This window comes from Trichosurus vulpecula, chromosome 7 (genome assembly GCF_011100635.1).
Source record: "Trichosurus vulpecula isolate mTriVul1 chromosome 7, mTriVul1.pri, whole genome shotgun sequence".
Classification (NCBI taxonomy): domain Eukaryota; kingdom Metazoa; phylum Chordata; class Mammalia; order Diprotodontia; family Phalangeridae; genus Trichosurus; species Trichosurus vulpecula.
In genome coordinates, this window is record NC_050579.1 from 250,114,871 (window position 1) to 250,132,039 (window position 17,169).

A 17,169-nucleotide genomic window follows, 5' to 3' on the forward strand; every position below is an offset into this window, starting at 1 on the left:
AAACTAATTTCAGGTACTGCAACTTCTTTACTTTGGTGGTCTTTTTCCCATATGGGTACCCATAGAGTAGTAGAAATTTTCCCCACCCCACCCCCAACTCTACATTATTTTCTATTTGTCTTACATTAATGAGAGTACTCTTCCCAAAATAAAGCTGTTTCATTTTATGTAATTATGACAACACATCTTAACAGGCAGTATTAAAGTACCAATTCATACTGTTCTGCAAAGTTGGATACATCTTCACGAAAAACTTCGACTGATTCAAGTAGATTGCTTTTAAATTTGGGCTGAACTTGAACTAGTTCGTCTTGGACTGAGCACTAGAATGGAAATAGACATTAATGAAAAAGGTATAATCTTTTAAGACTGTGTAAAACAGTAAGTCATAAATGCAGTCGAATCAGTCAATATTTGAGTGTCTGTGTGCTTAAGACTGAATCAGACACTAAAAGGAAATACGAAGTTAATAGGAGATCATTGCATTGCTGAGAAGAGCTAAGTTATTCTCAATTCTTCATCGTACAATGTTGCTGTTACTGGGTACAACGTTCTCCTGGCTCTGCTCACTTCACTACGTATCAGCTCATGTGTCTCTTTTCAGGTTTTTCTAAAACCACCCTACTCATCATTCCTTTATGGCACAATAATATTCCCATTACAATCATATATCACAACTTGTTCAGCCATTCACCAATTGATAGACATTCCCATGATTTCCAACCCTTAGCCACCACAAAAAAGAGATGCTATAAATATTTTTGTGCATATTTCCCTTTTCTTTGATCTCTGTAGTGGGTCAGAAGTGTACGCGCAATTTTATAGTCATTTGGGCATAGTTCCAAATTGCTCTCCAGAATGGTTGGATCACTTCACGACTCTACCAACAATGCATCAGTGTCCCAGTTTTCTCAGATCTTGCCCAACATTTATCATTTTCTTTTTTTGTCATATTAGCCAATCTGATAGGTAGGAAGCAGTAACTTAGAGTTGTTTTAATTTGCACTTCTCTAATCAATAGTAATTTATGGGGCAGTTAGGTGGTGTAGTGAATAGAGCATAGGTCCTTGAGTCAGGAGGACCTGAGCCTCAGCCACTTGACACTTAATAGCTGTCTGACCCTGGGCAAGTCACTTAACCTCGACTGCCTCGCCACCCCCCAAAAAAATTAGTGATTTAGAGTATTTTTTCATATGATTATAAATAGTTTTCATTTGTTCTTCTGAAAACTTCCTGTTCATGTCTTTTGTTGTTGTTCAGTTGTTTCAGTCAGGTCTGACTGTGTGACCCCATTTGGGATTTTTTCTTTACTTAAAAAAATTTATATTTTTCCCCAATTACATGTAAAAAAATTCTTATCATTTTTTTTTCAAAATGTTGAACTCCAAATTCTTTCCCTCTCTCTCCTCCTTCCCCCTCCTTAGAAGGCAAGCAATCTGATATAGGCAATACATGTGCAGTCACACAAAACATATTTCTATATTAGCTATGTTGTGAAAGAAAACACACACTCCAAAAAACCCCGAGAATAATAAAGTATAAAAAGTATGCTTCAATCTGCATTCAGCCTCCATCAATTCTTTCTCTGGAGGTAGACAGCATTTTTCATCCTAAGTCCTTTGGAATTCTCTAGGATCACTGTATTACTCAAAATAGCTAAGTCATTCACAACTCGTCATCTTACAATATTGCTATTACTGTGTATAGTGTTCCCCTGGTTTTGTTCACTTCACTGTGCTTTTTGTTCGTGTAAGTCTTTCCAGGCTTTTCTGAAACCTCCTGTGCATCATTTTTAATATCATAACCACATACCAGAACTTATTCAGCCATTCTCCAATTTTTTGTCACTAAAAAAAGAGCTGCTATAAATATTTTTGTACATATAGGTTCTTTTCCATTTTGTTTTTTATCTCTTTGGGATACAGACATAGTAGTAGTATTGCTGGGTCAAAGAGTATATATGGTTTTATAGACCTTCAGCATAGTTCCCAATTGTTCTACAGAATGGATGAATCAGTTCACAATTTCACCAACAATGCATTAGTGTCCCAATATTTCCACATCCCCTCAAACATTTGTTATTTTACTTTTCTGTCATATTAACCAACCTGATAGATATGGGATAGCACCTCAGAGTTATTTTAATTTGCATTTCTCCAATCAATAGTGATTTAGAGCATTTTTTCACATGACTATAAACAGCTTTAAATTCTTCTACTAAAAACTGCCTGTTCAAACACTAGATTATTATGGTCATTTACTACTGTGTATTGTGTACCTAATCTATTCTACTGGTCCACTACTCCATTTCTTAGCCAGAAGTATCAGATTGTTTTGATGATTCCTGCTTTGTAATGCAGTTTGAGATCTGGTTCTGCTAGGCTACCTTCCTTTACTCTTTATCACTGATTCCCTTAACATTCTTGATCTTCTGTTCTTCCAAATTAATTTTATTATTATTTTTTTCTAGCTCTATAAAATAAATTTTTGGTAGTCTGGTTGGTATGGCGCTATTTAAATAATTAACTTACATAGAGTTGTCATTTTTATTATATTAGTTCAACCTACACATGAACAATTAATATTTCTCCAATTATTGAGATCTGACTTTATTTGTATAAAAATGTTTTCTAACTGTGTTCATATAGTTCCTGGGTTTGTCTTGGCAGGTAGGTTCCCAAGTATTTTATATTGTCTACAGTTATTTTAAATGGAATTTCTCTTCTTGCTGAACTTTGTTGGTAATATACAGAAAATGGTAATAATTTATGCGGATTTTATAACCTGAAACTTTGCTGAAGTTGTTAATCATTTAAATTTCTGGATGAAATTACTTTACTTTGTGTTGATGTCAGTTCTACTGCCTAGGTCCATTTTACATTTTCAGTTACTTGTTTAATAATTCAAGGTTTCAGTTCTTTTCAACAAACTTTATGCCTTTTGCTCATTATTATTCCTTATTGCTAATTTTTGCAAATTTTTATCTTAACTCTGAGGAGTCAATAATCTGATTGGACATAGACAAGCCACTCTGAACTATCTTCCAAATAAATTGCAAATCTTTTTTGTCCATTAAAATAAAAATCTATTTCATTCTCTGTGTTATTATTTGGTGCTCACCATGCTCAGTATCTAAAAATTCTTTTTTTTTAAAGAAAATATTCATGATAAAGAAGTGTGAGGCTTTGGTGTTGCCTATCTTTTTGGCTTTTCTAATCTCTTTTTCTTGATCCATACTTTCCCATATATTTCCTTACCTTTCCCTACCTTTGCATGGTAGTCACCAAGTGTATATTGATTTGATTTGGAGACTCTTATCAAATCTTTCACAGAATTTCTTTACTATGTTGTTGGTATACAAGCCATAATTATTTCCATGGCAACATTTTGCAAATACCTTTCATATTAAAATATGTGGTAGTCATGTCCCATGAAATAATATTGCTTCTCTGTGTGGGTATGTGTAAAAATAATACCTATTCTACTAACTCCTTTCTTTTCTTCTCCTTGGAATATTTATAAACCATTCTTCCATTTTCTTGCAATTTCATTATGTCAACAGTAAGACTATTAAAACTGATATGGTTCAATTCTTTGGCAATAGGACCACTTGGTCATTGATCAAGGATTTTTAATTTAGAATACCAACAGCCAAATTGAATTTTTTTTAATTTATTTATTTAACATATTTGATTTTCAGCATTGATTTTCACAACAGTTTGAATTACAAATTTTCTCCCCATTTCTACCCTCCCCCCACTCCAAGACGGTTTATATTCTGGTTGCCCTGTTCCCCAATCAGCCCTCCCCTCTATCACCCCTCCCCTCTCATCCTCTTTTCCCTTCCTTTCTTGTAGGGCAAGATAAATTTCTACACCCCATTGCCTGTGTATCTTATTTTTTAGTTGCATGCAAAAACTTTTTTTTTTGAACATCTGATTTTAAAACTTTGAGTTCCAAATTCTCTCCCCTCTTCCCTTCCTACCCACCCTCCCTAAGAAGTCGAGCAATTCAACCTAGGCCACACATGTATCATTATGTAAAACCCTTCCACAATACTCATGTTGTGAAAGGCTAACTACATTTTGCTCCTTTTCAACCCATTCCGCTTTATTGAATTTTCTCCCTTGACCCTGTCCCCTTTCCAAAGTGTTTGTTTTGATTACCTCCACCCCCATCTGCCCTCCCCTCCATCATCCCCCCACCTTTTATTTATTTATTTTTTTATCTTCCTCCCTCTTCTTTCCTGTGGGGTAAGATACCCAACTGAGTATGTATGGTATTCCCCCTCAGGCCAAATCTGATGAGAGCAAGGTTCACTCATTCCCCCCTCACCTGCCCTGTCCCTTCCTCCCACAGAACTGCTTCCTCTTGCCACCTTTACGTGAGATAATCCACCCCATTCTATCTCTCCCTATCTCCCTCTCTCAGTATGTTGCTCTCTCATCCCTTAATTTCATTTTATTTCTTTTAGATATCTTCCCTTCATCTTCAACTCACCCTGTGTCTGCTCTCTCTCTTTTACATATATATATATATATGTATATATATATATATATACATATATAAACAGAAATATATATACACATACACACACATACATACATATACACATAGATATATACATACATACACATTCTCTTATATATATACATAAACATATACATATACATATGCATATTCCCTTCAACTACCCTAATACTGAGGTCTCATGAATCATACACATCATCTTTCCATGTAGGAATGTAAACAAAACAGTTCAACTTTAGTAAGTCCCTTGCAATTTCCGTTTCTTGATTACCTTTTCATGCTTCTCTGCATTCTTGTGTTTGAAAGTCAAATTCTCTATTCAGTTCTGATCTTTTCATTGAGAAAGCTTGAAAGTCCTCTATTTTATTGAAAATCCATATTTTGCCTTGGAACATGATACTCAGTTTTGCTGGGTAGGTGATTCTAGGTTTTAATCCTAGCTCCATTGACCTTCGGAATATCGCATTCCAAGCCCTTCGATCTCTTAATGTAGAAGCTGCCAGGTCTTGGGTTATTCTGATTGGGTTTCCACAATACTCAAATTGTTTCTTTCTGGCTGCTTGCAGTATTTTCTCCTTGATCTGGGAGCTCTGGAATTTGGCAACAATATTCCTAGGAGATTTCTTTTTGGGATCTATTTGAGGAGGCGATCGATGGATTCTTTCAATTTCTATTTTGCCCTGTGGCTCTAGAATATCAGGGCAATTCTCCTTGATAATTTCTTGAAAGATGGTATCTAGGCTTTTTTTTTGATCATGGCTTTCAGGTAGTCCAAGAATTTTTAAATTATTTCTCCTGGATCTATTTTCCAGGTCAGTGGTTTTTCCAAGGAGATATTTCACATTGTCTTCCATTTTTTCATTCCTTTGGTTCTGTTTTATAATATCCTGATTCCTCATAAAGTCACTAGCTTCCACTTGCTCCAATCTAATTTTTAAAGTAGTATTTTCTTCAGTGGTCTTTTGGACTTCCTTTTCCATTTGGCTAATTCTGCCTTTCAAGGCATTCTTCTCCTCATTGGCTTTTTAGAGCTCTTTTGCCATTTGAGTTAGTCTCTTTTTTAAGGTATTGTTTTCTTCAGTGTATTTTTCAGTATGTTTTGGGTCTCCTTTAGCAAGTCATTGACTTGTTTTTCATGGTTTTCTCGCATCCTTCTCATTTCTCTTCCCAATTTTTCCTCTACTTCTCTAACTTGCTTTTCCAAATCCTTTTTGAGTTCTTCTATGGCCTGGGGCCAGTTCATGTTTTTCTTGGAGGCTTTTGTTGTAGGCTCTATGACTTTGTTGTCTTCTTTAGGCTGTATGTTTTGGTCTTCTTTGTCACCAAAGAAAGAATCCAAAGTCTGAGACTGAGTCTGGGTGCGTTTTCGCTGCCTGGCCATATTCCCAACCCACTAACTTGACCCTTGAGTTTTTCAGTGGGCTATGACTGCTTGTAGACTAAAGAGTTCTATGTTCCATGTTTGGGGGGGAGGTGCCAGCTCTGTCAGACCCGCACTGCTCCTTCCCCAAGAACCCCCAACCCGAACTGGGCTTAGATCTTCGGCAGGCTGTGCACCCCTGCTCTGATCTGCCACTTAATTCCTCCCACCAGGTGGGCCTGGAGCCGGAAGTAGCAACAGCTGTAGCTGCCCCACCTCCGCTGCCCCCGGGGCTGGAAGCCGAACCGGAAATCCTTCCACTCCCGCAGTTTTTCCCACTAACCTTCTCCGCAGTCTTTGGTGTTTGTGGGTCGAGGGGCCTGGTAACTGCCGCAGCTCACTGAATCAGGGCACTAGGGCCCCCTCTGCCCGGCTTCTGGTCTGGATGGTCCACGCCGCTCAGGCTGGGCTCTGCTCCACTCCGTTCCCAGTTCCCAGCTCCCAGCTCCCAGCTCCGTGTGGAATAGACCTCACCCAGAGACCATCCAGGCTGTCCTGGGCTGGAGCCCTGCTTCCCTCTGCTGTTCTGTGGGTTCTGCCATTCTAGAATTGGTTCAGAGCCATTTTTTATGGGTTTTTGGAGGGACTCGGTAACGGAGCTCACTCTAGTCCCTGCTTACCAGCAGCCATCTTCCAAATTGAATTTTTGGGGCAGCCTAAAATTATATTACTCTTTTCACTTCTGCCCCATTCCTGTCACTGTGCCACTGTCATTGCGAAAGTGGAAGAGGTCACACAAGACTGAAGACAATTTACATTTTTTTTCTTTGTTTTGTGGGTTTCCATAGACAAAACTCTCTTCACCAAGTAACCACCTCCTTTATTAAGTGTCTGTCCAATATTACCTGGGTTGGCCCTTAGAAATTAGATTCAGTCTATTTCTGAGGCTGCCCTCAAAGCTTTTTCAGTGTGCCAAAAGTTTTCAGAGCTTCCAATCCACTGGTCTAGCCCTCAATAACTGGCAGTCACCTCCATGCTAAGATGAAATATTGAAGGTAGGTGTGATAGCATATGTCCATATCCCCTGATGCTGGGGAGGCTATTGCTGGAGGACTGTTTGTATATGAGTTCTGAGCTACAGAAGGACTGACACTCATCAGGTGTCTGCACTAAGGCCATCAGGAGTGAGGACCATCATGCTGCTTGAGAAGAGGCAAATGGGCTCATGTTAGAAAAACAGAGTAGGAGAGAAAGACAGAAAGACAGACAGACAGATGTAGACATAGAGAGATAGAGAGAGATAGAAACAGTGATAGAGACAGAGAGACCGACAGGGCAGGGAAGGGCAGGGAAGGGAAAATAAGGGCATTGGAGTAGGATTCTATGAAGGTTATAGAAAACATAGAAACAAAATAGGAGTCAAACAGTTCTGTTTCCTCTGCTTATAAACTCTTTTTTCCTTCTTCTTCCTCTGAATTTTTCTTTAAGAATCCTCCTTTATCATCCTTAGCAATTTTTAAAGATTCTGAACTCATTGAGGGTTTTAACAGTGCCCTAACACTATCCTTATATTTCAGTGCCAGGAAATTCTAGTGCAAAGAATATGAATACCATCCCCTCCCCAAATTCATTTTAATATTTGACCTGTAGGATAGAAACATTTACCAAGTTTTAATATATTTAACTTTGAACAAAACAGTGTAAAATACATATTCATGTCCAATGATAAGCAAAAAAGGGGAGATATAATTAAATCTGTACTTACAGCTTTGCTTTGCAATTTGTTAAATGAGTATCTTAGTGTATCAACTGCTTCAGACTCCTCTTTAGTTACCTCAACTTCAAATCTATTTAAAATGGTATACGCTTCCTGGAACAAGAGGAAAAGTTTTCATTTATTTCTAAGATACTTATAAAAATATTTTTAAAAAGGATTGAAAAACCATGGCCCTGTGTACATACCAAAGGAAGCCAAAAAGGTATTCCAGAAAATTCTAAGAATATGTACTTCTCTTGTCATGTTTCAGTTACAAATATTGAGTGCTACGGGAGAAATATCTCCTCTGCGCTTGTAACTGCTGCCGAAACAGATCTAACACAATGCAAAAATTGGAAAGGTTAAAAGCCCTTGTTTTATTATGCTTAAGCACAGGTTCAGGAGGTAGAAAAATAATCCTGAACAAAAACTGGAATTCTATTTTAAAGAGGTTTTTTTAATAGAAAAATTATGTCAGAGTGACTGAGAATTCTTTTACATATTGCAATCTTGTACATTCTTTTAGGCTATAAAAGTTAAAGATGACAGATTCCTTCCTTCAATTGTCATAAAAGTTAAACAAACTTAGATAAACAGAGTCATAATTTGATACATCCCAAGGGAAACAAACATAGTTAAACAGACTCCCTAGGTAAACTAACAGATTAAATTACAGTTAGAGGGTTCACAATAGGTTGACTGAAAGGGAATATTCACATGCCTACAGTATCTGTATCAGATCAATCATTCCTCAAGTCAAATTACTTAGGAAACATGTACAAAAATATTTATAGTAGTTCTTCTTTGGTGGCCAAGAATTGAGGAGTGTTTGAGGCCTTCAGTAAACTTTCACATGCTATGGGACAGGTTTCAACCAGCTCAACAACCTTCTAACAAAGAGAAATGGCCTTAATGGCCCCAAAGAATAAAAGTGAATAAAAGGAAATTAAAGATGCAAAATTACTATCACAATGGCACCGATTTCACAGCCCCTGTGAAAACAAGAGTTAGCTCTATATGTCCATGTTTATGATCAAGAAACACAGAATGGGACTTAGGTAAGGGCAATTGCCCACACAATAGCAGGAACACTAATAATCAGGTAGCCATTGCTGCTGGAAGTATTTCTTAAGCAAGGGCTGCAAAAGTGAAGCAGCCCCTCCATCATCTATAAAGGCTAGGTCTGAGCTTCTGAACTGCTATTTATTCTGAACTTGTCTACTTCTAGTCTTCACTGGGGAGTTATTCGAGATGTAGTGCTTTTGCATGAGATGATGCTAGTCAGCTGGTAGCTTTCAAGAATGTAACTCTATTTTCAAACTATTATTCAAAAATTTAAGATTCTTACTTCAATAGGTCCTAATGTCATGTCCATTTGTATTTCATTATCACGTATATTGGCCAAAGCCTCCATTGCAAATCTGACATCATCCAGGTCACGAATTGGCCTAGATAATTTTTTTAAGTATTCATTTATAAATGTTATCATGTCAGTCATTTTCTTTTTGTATTCTTCATTCAAATATCGACAGAGTAACATCTTCCATGCCTTAGCCTCAATGGACAAAGCTAATTTCATTGGACCTAATGAAGAAAAAGAAAAGAACACTCTATAGATTAACACTGATGTTTCTGAAAATATCTATTAGCCAATTTCTTTCATTATATAAACATCCAGAAAATGAAATTGTAGCTAGTGTTTCTTCTACTTTAGTTTATACATTTATATCTCTAAACTAAGATTTTTAGTAATCTAGATCTTTAGAAAGGGTGAAGTTACTACATGGTAACAACTTAAGGAGTAAGAAGAAAGGATCTTTTGCTCTTTAGGTCAGGCAGTAATAGAGAGTAAACTATAGCAAAATAAATTAAATGATATTATTATAAGTAGCCGGAAAAAACCCAAACATACCTTCCTATGTTACTATCAAAATAAATGATCAAAAAGCATTTTCTTAAGCTTCTTACATAGTCAATGAATTTAACCAAAAAATTATTCGATATTGTGGTAGGAACAAATATCCTAAGCCCTATCCCAATGCAAGCTGGGCTAATTTTTCCTTAAAAGGTATCAAGATTTAGTTGGCTCAGGAGACTGTCAGTGTCACTGGCACATAGCCTGAGTACAAAATATCCATAAGGAGCCAGAGGAGGTTCTGATGGTTGGATGGTGGATCCTGTTGTTATATTGCTTTGCTCAGCTGAATCAAGTCTAGGTGCTCTCAATATCCTTCTCTGCTAAGGCTAAAAGCTCTTTTTGTTAACTGTTAAATGTATTGAACCTAAACTATCGAGAACTAGATTGAGTCAGGCCTAGCCCAGAACAACTGGATAGAGGAAAATGGGTGTAACCAGAATGGCCTTTGTTTTCTTTGAGTGACTCAATTTATCTCAGTGAGCTTTACTAGGTGCTAAGCCCCAGGCCCAAACCCCATTAGCTGTTAATGTAATCCATGTGGATGTGAACCTCCCAGGGTCCTAAGGGGAGGGGCCAACTCAAGAACCAATCACCAGAGCCTGAGCTCTGGTGATTCAGATGATGTTTGATGATGTCTGAAGCCCTATAAGAAGGGAGGACAGAGCCATTTGTGTGGGGCTCTGGAGATGGTGTTGATGAGGAGACTCTGGGCAGCTGTAGCTAAGGAGCCCTCCAGCTTGTAAACCTGGATGCTGAAACTTTGTTGAACTCTGGTAACTATGTGTTGGGATTTGAATCAGACAAAGTCTGCTGATGTTTGTAATTTTTTTTGCATTTTGTTTTGAAGTTCATGGTGCTGGTTTTTTCCCCTGAACTAACTGAATAATATTTGAATGCTGAATTAAAAGTAAGCTTGTCAACCCCTTCACCTTGCTTCCCTTGCTTAAGCAGATCAGAAGAACCTGTGCTGTTGGCAGCTTTCTGGGTGCTGGCTGTGGGTGAATCTTATACCCCCACAGAAGCTGCTACCCAGATTGTTGAAACAGTGGGCCTGAATTATTGTTATTGTTTAGTAGTTTTTCGTTCATTTTTGATTCTTTGTGACCCCCTTTGAAGTTTTCTTGGCCAAGATTCTATAGTAGTGGTTTATTAAGTGACTTGCCCATGGTTACACAGCTAGTGTCTGAGGCCAGATTTGAACTCAGGTCTTCCTATTCTTGGGCCCTGCACTCTGCCCACTGCATCACCCAGCTGCCCTTGGATTAGCCTTCATAATTCTAGTGGCCCTTTTAGTGATGGTGCTAGAAATAATGGGTTTTTTATCGTGAGGCATTCTTCTCCCTCACCTCCATTCATGGAGAATAAGAATATAAATTCCTAACTGTACACATGGAGAAGCAACCTAATTTGTTGACATTCTGCTAGTCATCCTGCCTTGGAGCCACCATGTGTGTCTGTTGAATGTGAATGTTTAGCTCAAAGAGGATAAGTCCATGATTAGTACAACATCCTGTGCTACACATAGCCTTTGTCACTCTCATATATTGTCTGTCTCTTATCTTTATAGTGACGTAATCTATTACATGCCAATGTTTTTCGTAAGGGTTCATCCATGAAGTTTCACTGCATTTAGGAAAATGGAAGACAGTGATAGTGATTAGGTGGTAATGAAACACACAAGTCTTCAGCAGTAAGTGACTGTTGCTGAATCCATTCCTCCTAAGGACTCCCTGCCATGTCTTACAGTCTCTGCCTATTCTGGCAACAAAGTCACCCAGAGTTACAAGCTTGTCCTTTTTTGGCACACTAATGACGTGTCTTTGTAAAATTTTTTTCACCTCATCAGGATTCATCATGCTGGGAGCCTACACACTGATGACGGTGGTGTGGCACTTTCCTGCAAGTGGCACTCACATGAGTCTCTCATTCACTCCCTTTGGGAGGTATACAAGTTTGCTGTCTAGATTAGATTGTGAAACCTACACCAGCTTCATGGCCCTCCTTATTACAATTAACACTTCAGCAAAATCTATATCCAGCTCCAACTTCAGTATGCTGGCCTTCATTTGTTTCACTCAGGGTTGCTATATGGATACTATATGGATACATGCTGAGTTCTCTCACAACAATACGTGTTCATCTTTCAGGTCTACTAGATTTTGTGTTGTCCATAAGCATGCACACATTCCACAGTGAGCAGAATCTTTGAAAAAGTTTTTGTACATTTTTTGTGTTTCAACTATAAGGAGGATTCCTGCCTGCTGCAGTAAGCAGGCCAGGGTGAAGCTGACATTTTCAGCGTACCTTTCCTAGCTCCTTCCTCATGGTAGCAATGTGGTCCTTAAAATGCTGCTCAGATACCCAGGGGGTGGCGAAATCCTACTGCTGCTTCACTCCAGTGAGAGACAAGCCTATGGTCTGGGCTCCCTGTCTGCAGGGTTGTGATTACAGCTCCTAGTGTATCCATACCTGCTGATTCACCACATGCCCATTGCCACAGGACTTCAAGCTAGGTAAAAATGGTAAAATGGTATGACTGATGTCTTTTGATTCACACATAAATTGTAAGTGAAGTAGGGTTACGTGAAGTCATCAGCCTCACTCCCTTTTTCAGAGTCATCAGAGTCCAGTGGCAAGACAAAAGTCAAAACAACTGGAGATGGCATGGGACACAGTGGATAACCTTAGTGTCTTTGATGTTTAACCCAGCTCTAAGAGCTCCACAGTGCCTGTTTCTGCCACCTTCATGGCATGTCGGAACAAATTGTTCACATCCACCTATTCCGCTGGGGAAGTCTTCACATGCTCAAAGGAGACATCCCCTAATTCACTGAGGAGTTTGAGACTCCTTGGTTATCCTCAACCTGGTTTAGCCTGACTGCCAAAATGGTTTTACTGGGGTGTGGCTGCTCATGCTACAGCTTCTTGGAGCCACAGGTAAGAAGCGTTGGGTGGCAGGTAGACACCGAAGATGTAAAGCAGCTGAGAAAGAGGGCTTGGTAGCCCTTACACCAGAAGTACTAGTCTTGCCATAACACGGTCAGAGTAGATAAGGACAGAGAAAAGGTCATTGGATTAGGTCATTGGTAGCTTCTGAGAGAGGTTTCAGTAGAGTGATGATGTTAGAAGTCAGGCTGCAAGGGACTAAGGAATCAAGATCGTGAAAAAGGAGAGGTATCGGGTATTGTATCAGCAAGGCAATAATCACAATATAGATGATTATAAATATGTTATACTGCAAAATATGAGACTCTCAATATAGAAAGTAGAAGTAAACCATTTATTCAGATACCAAAGAACCACATCCCAAAACCAATTAGTTCAACCCATCCAAGCAGCAAACAAATTCCAGAACCAGTAATTCTACTTTATAATAATAGCAAAGAACCTAAAACACAACATCACAGCAAGGAACCAAGCCAGCCCGTAACGTTCCCGCCTCCTGCCGGGGCCTTGCCACCAGCAAACACTCACAGCACAGCCAGCACACATCTGCTCTCTCCCTCAGCTCTAACTGCTCTGCAAACATTTCCTGCTCCACCCTTCCAGTTCCTCTTGTTCAGCAAGCTCCTCCTACCATATGTGACTTAGGCTTCCTGGGACATAAGCAGGTCACATGGGCCTATTAATGGATGGGAAAAATCTTCAAATTTAAATTACCATTACACGTATGGGCCATTCTTGCAAGAAGTTTGGAAGTGAAAGTGAAGGAAGATAGAATGGATCTCATATTATCATAGATTTAGAGCTGAAAGGGACCTAAGAGGTCCTCTAGTCTAGGAGTGGGGAATCTATGGCCTTGAGTCCACATGTAGCCCTAAAGGTCCTCAAGTGTGGCCCTTTGACTGAATCCAAACTTCACACAAACAAGGATTTGTTCTGTAAGACTTGGACTCAGTCAAAAGGCCGAACCCAAGGACCTAGAAGGCTACATATGGCCTGGAGGCCATAGGTTCCCCACCCCTCATCTTGTCTAACCCTCTCATTTTACAAAGAGAATGAGGCATGCCCAGAGAGGTTAAGTAGAAAGGTCCACAGTCACAAAGGAAATACCAAAGTAGAGATTTGAACCCAGGTTCTTTCACTCCATAGACAATGCTCTTATTAGTTATTTAGTACAAGAGGATTCTGGCAAGATGGCAAAATAGATCAGAAAATTCCAAACTCCTAAGATTTTCCTTCACAAAAGAGATAAAATAGTCCCTCCAGGAGAACACAGAGTGGTGAAAATAAATAAGAGTAAGAGCAGAACAGTGGTCCTCCAGGGACCATCAAAGAAAACCTGAAGAAAAATCCCTGAAGAGTAAACATCTCCAGGCTACTTAAGTAGCAAGCAAGCCCAGGGGTTAGTTGAGTTGGGAGGCTGCCTCAGCCCCAGCCACAAGAACTTTTACCCTGGGAAAAGTGAAGGGAGTTGGGTGTCTGAGACAGGAAGATCAAGGAAACCTCCGCTGAAAAGGAATGTCAGACCCAGCTGTGCTGCAGAGACACAGCCAGGGCAAGAACGCACCAGCACATGCCCAGTGAGTGCAGAAGCAGTGGGCCAGGTCACCAGCTGAGGGCACTTGAAGGAAGCTAGAGGGCTTGGTTTAGGTTCAAGGTCAGAGAATCTGAGGACAGAGGCACCATCCCCCATAGCCCACGATTAGAAGTTATTACAAAAACTCAACTATTACAAAAAAATGCACGGGCAAAGGAAAAATAATCTAAGCATAGAGATTTACTATGGGAATAGAGAAGACTGGGAAGATATTGAAGCAAAGAAACCCTCTTCTACCCCAAATTAATGTCAAATGGTCACTTGCTCAAAAATAATTCATAGAACTTAAAAACACTTTAAAAATCAAACGAGAGAGATAGAGGAAAAATGTTAAAAAAAAAAAAGAACAATCCAAGAAAAAGAAGATTTTTAAAAGACAGTCAATGAATTAGAAAAAGAGATCCAGAATCTTAAGGAAGAAAATGACTCCTGGAAAATTAGAACTTGGCAAGGGTAAGCTGGAGAAGTTATAAGGGATGAAGAAATAATAAAACAAAATATAAAGAATGAAAAAAAATAAGAGTATGTGAAATGTCTCATAGGAAAAACAATTGCTCTAGAGAACAGATTAAGAGAAAACATAAGAATAATCAGACTACCTGAAAGTTATGATGAAAAAAAGAATCTCGATACAATAATACAATAAATAAAGAAAATTGTTCTGAAGCATTAGAACAAGAGGGGAAAACAGAAATAGAAAAAAGTCCACCAATCACCATCTGAAAGAGATCCTATTAGGAAAACCCACAGGAGTATTATAGTCAAATTCTGAAACCCTCAGCTGAAGGACGAAATTTTACAAGCAACAACAACAACAAGAAACAATTTATGTATGGCAGTGTCACAATTAGAATTACATAAGACCCAGCAGTAGTGACTCTAAAAGACTGCACGTCTTGGAACACTATGTATCAAAGAACAAAAGAAATGGGCTTCCAGATGAAAATATCATACCCAGAATAGCTAAGCATAATTCTGAATGAAAAAAATGGACACTTAATGAACTGTTGGACTTTCATAACTCTGTGGAAAAAAACCTGAACTTAATAGAACATCTGACATACAAGAGGCAAGAGAAACATAAGGTACATACCAAAGATCAATCACAAGGGACTCAATAAGAGGAAAAAGAACAAAGTAAAAAATGTACAGCAGAGAACAAAAGAAAACCTACAAGGAAGCAAAGAAAAGACGGACATCTCTCAACGCAAAGTGTAGTATTTATTATACAGGCTTTCTTGAAATGGAAATTTATTGCTATATATTTTGAATTCTCTCTGATGGTCTACGTTCACATGGCATTTGTTTCCTTTTCTTATTTTAAATTTAATATTTAAGTTTATAATGTTTCTTTTTATTTTCACATTATGTATTTAAGTCTAAAATAAAAAGATTTTAAAAAGTGAAGAAAATGTACATGTTACATGTCATGTACACATCCCACTGCTAGACTTGAATCCCAAGGAACTTAAAGAGAGAAAGGTCTCTTTTGTGCCAAAAAAAGTTATTTAGTACAAGAGAGTAATGAACAGGGCAATGCGCATGTCACAAGAGAGAAGTGGAGGAAAGACTGAAGAAGCATGAGAGAATGGTTGGTTAATGGGGCAAAGCCTTTGAGAGGATGCCAAGGGATGAGATCAAGGGTAGAAGAGGTTTATTTATTCCTGAACAGAAGGACTCATCTTACTTGGAATCACGTGGAAGGAACACTGGAAGGGACATTGGAAGACCTGGGTTCTAATCTTGGATTTGTCACTAACTAGTTTGTTCAGGCTAATCACTCAAGCTCTATGGGCCTTCTTTTCCTTACTTGAAAAATGAAGGGTTGGATTGGGTGGCTTGAGTATCTCTGTTAAGTTTAAATGCTGTGGTTTTCCCAATTCCTATTTCAACAAGTATATGTTAAGTACTTACTACATGCCAGGAATCACACTAGGTGCTAATGATAATGAAACATTCCTTGCCCTCACAGAGTTTCATTCTAGTAGGTGGCAACCACATCTACACAAACAAATATACACAAAGTAAGTCTGAGGTGGGGCAACCAACTTTGTTAGACATTGTACAAAGTGAGTTACAAATTTAGTTCTTTTCATTTGGGTACTTACAATAAAACTGAATATACTAATACTGAAAGACAACTATATTATTATATATTATATAAAATTATATTATTATATATAATTATAAAGACAACATATATATGAATATTATTACACAAATACACATAATATATATTTATATAACTGAATAACATTATTTTTATTATATACAAATAAAAAGAAAAATGCATGCTATGAGATAGCAAACTCTGAGAATGGGGCATGAGAGCTACTATTATTATTCTTTTAAAAAATTACAAAGGGAAACAGACCACTGGAGAACTTAAGATCCTTTAAATGCCACTGATGTTTAAGTTCTATTTTTCTAAAAAAAACTGATCCTCAAAAAGTGCTAATGCCATTCTTTTTACTTTAAGTAAATGAGAACAGAGAAAAATATATAAAGTTTTCTTTAAAGGAATACACTTTAGTAAAGAAAAAGGAAGGGACCAAGAGTTGAGCTTCATATTTATCTTGTGGGACCCCTGAATATACTAATAACAATACTATTACCTCCAATTTATTCTGTTTGTATCATTGTTCTTTGAATGTATGATAAGCACTTGATAAATGCTTGCTGCCTGACTAATAAGAACAGCTAAAATTCATAAAGTGCTTTATGATTTGCAAAGCGCTTTACATGTATTATCTCATACCTATAAGGTAGGTCCTATTATTATAATATCCATTTTACAGAAGAGGAAACTGAAACTGAGAGGTTAACTGACTTGCCCAGTAGCATAGGTACTAAAAGTAGCCAAAGTGGGATTCAAACAGGTGTTCCAGATTCCACATCTAGCATTCCATCCTCTACTTCAACAATGTTCTATATTTCCCTGATTAAACTCTTGCTGTGCTTCATCATTACCTGGTTCCAAATAAAATCTAATTTATTATGAAGAATAATTTAACGTTTATTGACCAAACTATAAGCATTGATAAATTTAAGTAATTTGCAATAGA

The 17,169-nt window shown here is 38.0% G+C and overlaps 1 protein-coding gene across 1 annotated transcript in view; it reads right to left on the bottom strand.

Moving 5' to 3' along the window:
* Nucleotides 1–17,169, bottom strand: part of DNAH8 (dynein axonemal heavy chain 8) — a 504,073-nt gene that overhangs the window by 303,985 nt on the left and 182,919 nt on the right. Inside the window, exons 28-30 of the mRNA XM_036768363.1 lie at nucleotides 8,995–9,230; nucleotides 7,656–7,760; nucleotides 210–323 (exon numbers count right to left, since the gene is read on the bottom strand). Of these exons, the coding sequence (XP_036624258.1) occupies nucleotides 210–323; nucleotides 7,656–7,760; nucleotides 8,995–9,230 (455 nt within the window). The remainder of the gene's footprint in view (nucleotides 1–209; nucleotides 324–7,655; nucleotides 7,761–8,994; nucleotides 9,231–17,169) is intronic.